General features: G+C 37.0%; 1 protein-coding gene across 1 annotated transcript; it reads left to right on the forward strand.

The window, feature by feature from the left end:
• The first annotated feature begins 432 nt into the window (after window positions 1–432).
• Window positions 433–1,398, forward strand: LOC134929623 (proto-oncogene Mas-like). The gene has a single exon (XM_063925208.1). It carries the CDS (start codon window positions 433–435, stop codon window positions 1,396–1,398), a length of 966 nt encoding a protein of 321 aa, XP_063781278.1.
• The last annotated feature ends 1,223 nt before the right edge of the window (window positions 1,399–2,621 follow it).

The following is a 2,621-nucleotide window of genomic DNA, read 5'->3' on the forward strand; positions in this document are numbered from 1 at the left end:
CTTATATAGAACACGAATCTCGCGAGAATCCGACCGCGGGATGATGACGTTAGGGAGCTTGGGTTAACCGAGCAAGGAGGGAGGATCCGAGTTGCTCGGACCCGTGAAAAAAAGGTGAAGTTCGGGTGGGTTCGGATCCCGAGGATCCGAACCCGCTCATCACTAGTGCAGACCTAACTCTGCTTACTCAGATTATGCTTATATATATTTTACAATCTTCTCTGTTTATATACTGCTGGCATGTCATTGTCTGTAACACCTGTTACTGATGCCAATGGGAGAGGTGGAACATATCTGTTTATTTGTACATCTCTCAGATAGTATACATATGCTTGTTTACTTCCAGCATGTATAGTATTTGTTCTTAACATTTTCTTACTTCTGAATACAGGAGGAAAAGAAGATATCTACCCAGCACTCACAGGTGATGACATGAATCTGACAGACACCAATAACACAGACCAGAATGTTTCACTGGAACAGGATAATGGAGGCTATACACAATATGCGTATATACATTTTACTGTAGCAGCTGCTGTGGCATTAGGCCTCTGCCTCATCGGCTTGGTGGGAAACATTATTGTATTTTGGTATCTTTGCTTCAAGATCCAGGGGAACAAATATACTATATATATCATCAACCTGGCAGTGGCTGACTCCATCTTTATACTACTCAGTGCTATGCTGCTGATGATCAATATCAATACAATGATTGGAACAAACCCTGATTTTCAAGGGAAGGAGTTATTTTCTTTTTTAGTTGAAGTATTTTATGACAGCATGCAGTATTCCGGAATGTTCCTCCTCACTGCCATCAGCATGGAAAGGTGCATGTCTATCCTGTTTCCTTTATGGTACCAGTGTCATCGCCCTCACAACCTGTCCACTATTATGTGTGCCTTCCTTTGGGTTATTGGATGTTTGGAAAGTCTCCTTGAGAACTTGGTGTGTACACCTGAAGCTTTCATGAGTCAGACGTCACAGTGTACAGCAGTGCAGATTATGACCTTTGTTATATCTATAGGTATCTGTCTCCCAATCATGGTCATTTCAAGTTTCATCTTACTCATCAACATAAAAAGAAAATTCAGCCAACAGGTTTCAACAGAGCTTTATGTATTCATAATTGCTGCCGTTATTGTGTTTAGCATATCTGTAATACCTTTCAATTTTTTATGGTTCCTAATGTACTTTCAGTTGCTGTCTACAAATGTTCAAACAGTAAGTCTATTCTTTGCCAGTATTTACGGCACAGTGCTTAATGGTACCATCAACCCCTTCATTTACTTCTTTAGCGAAAGAAAATGGACACAATTATACAATCCCAAAACAGAAAATATCACAAAAACAAGCTCCTTTAAAGTAAATGTAACAGAAGGAAAAACTGCAAAAAAATAATCATTTTTTAATTTTGGTTTACTTTTTTTTTTAATATGTGAATTGCTAACTGTAAAATTGTTAGAATCAAAATTTTAGGGTAAATTTACTAAGATGGGAGTTCTATTTAAGATGGGATTTTGCCCATAGCAACCAATCAGATTCCAGGTATTATCTTCTAGAAGGAGCTAGATAAATAAGAAGTAGAATCTGACTGGTTGCTATGGACAAAATCCGATCTTAAATAGAATTCCCATCTTAATAAATTTGACTCAAAAACTAGTTACCTCCAAAATAAAGATTTGCTACAAGAAAAACTAAATGCAACAAACATCAGCTAGGAATATGAAAGCACTTACTGCTTATTTCATCTCTTCGTCTTGGATCTTTATGTGTGGTAACCTAGTATTAAAACACAGAAGAAAAGGAAAACTTGGATACATGGAAATGCATTCAAATAATGACAATAATAATTAAATACAAATAAAATCTTTTTGTAAACATCGGTGATTGAAACATAGCAACCATCATGGCTTTACATTTTCCCGACAACTGCTCCTCTCGGCAGCTGCCGGGTGTACACCGGGAAGGTAAGGAGATGCTTTTTTACTTTTCCCCAGAGGCTGCTAATGTCTACAGTTGCAGGGTGGGGGGTGCTGCCAGGATGCCCGATCAGCAGTAACCAGCTGCACGTAAGGCACTGGGGCAGGGAACTGAGATTGTCAGCTGCAGGAACATTATGTTCCAGCAGCCGAACAGTGGGCATTTCTGACTGGTCGCATCAGATCAACCAAGTCAGGGAAAGCCAAGCCTGGTGTCGTTGCATCTGATGCAACCATGACAGACAAGTGGTTAACTAAGCACCTTGAGTCCTGTTTGGAGAAAAAGTACTAAATAAATAAAATAATAATAATAATTATTATTATTATTACCATCACTATTATTATTATTATTATTGTTGTTATTATTATTATTATTATTATTATTATATAAAAAATATTATCAAATCTTTCTGTAATCATTGAAAATACAGTGCCCTGGAGGTTTCATAATTAATTGTCTGGTTTTAAAATTTGCTTTTAATCTTTCTCTAGAAATGTAGATGACTCACCTAAATGGCCCATGTGGTTGGTTTGTTTGATTATTTATTAATTATTGTTGGGTTTTTGTTTTGTTTTTTCACTTTGATCCCTATTAATTGTATGTAGTCATAAAAGAAACAGGAAAATCACAACACTAACATT

The sequence above is a fragment of the Pseudophryne corroboree genome, chromosome 5, assembly GCF_028390025.1.
Source record: "Pseudophryne corroboree isolate aPseCor3 chromosome 5, aPseCor3.hap2, whole genome shotgun sequence".
Taxonomy (NCBI): domain Eukaryota; kingdom Metazoa; phylum Chordata; class Amphibia; order Anura; family Myobatrachidae; genus Pseudophryne; species Pseudophryne corroboree.

Coding starts and splice junctions, on each gene's coding strand:
- LOC134929623 (XM_063925208.1), top strand. CDS start 433: ATGAATCTGACAGACACCAATAACACAGACCAGAATGTTTCACTGGAA.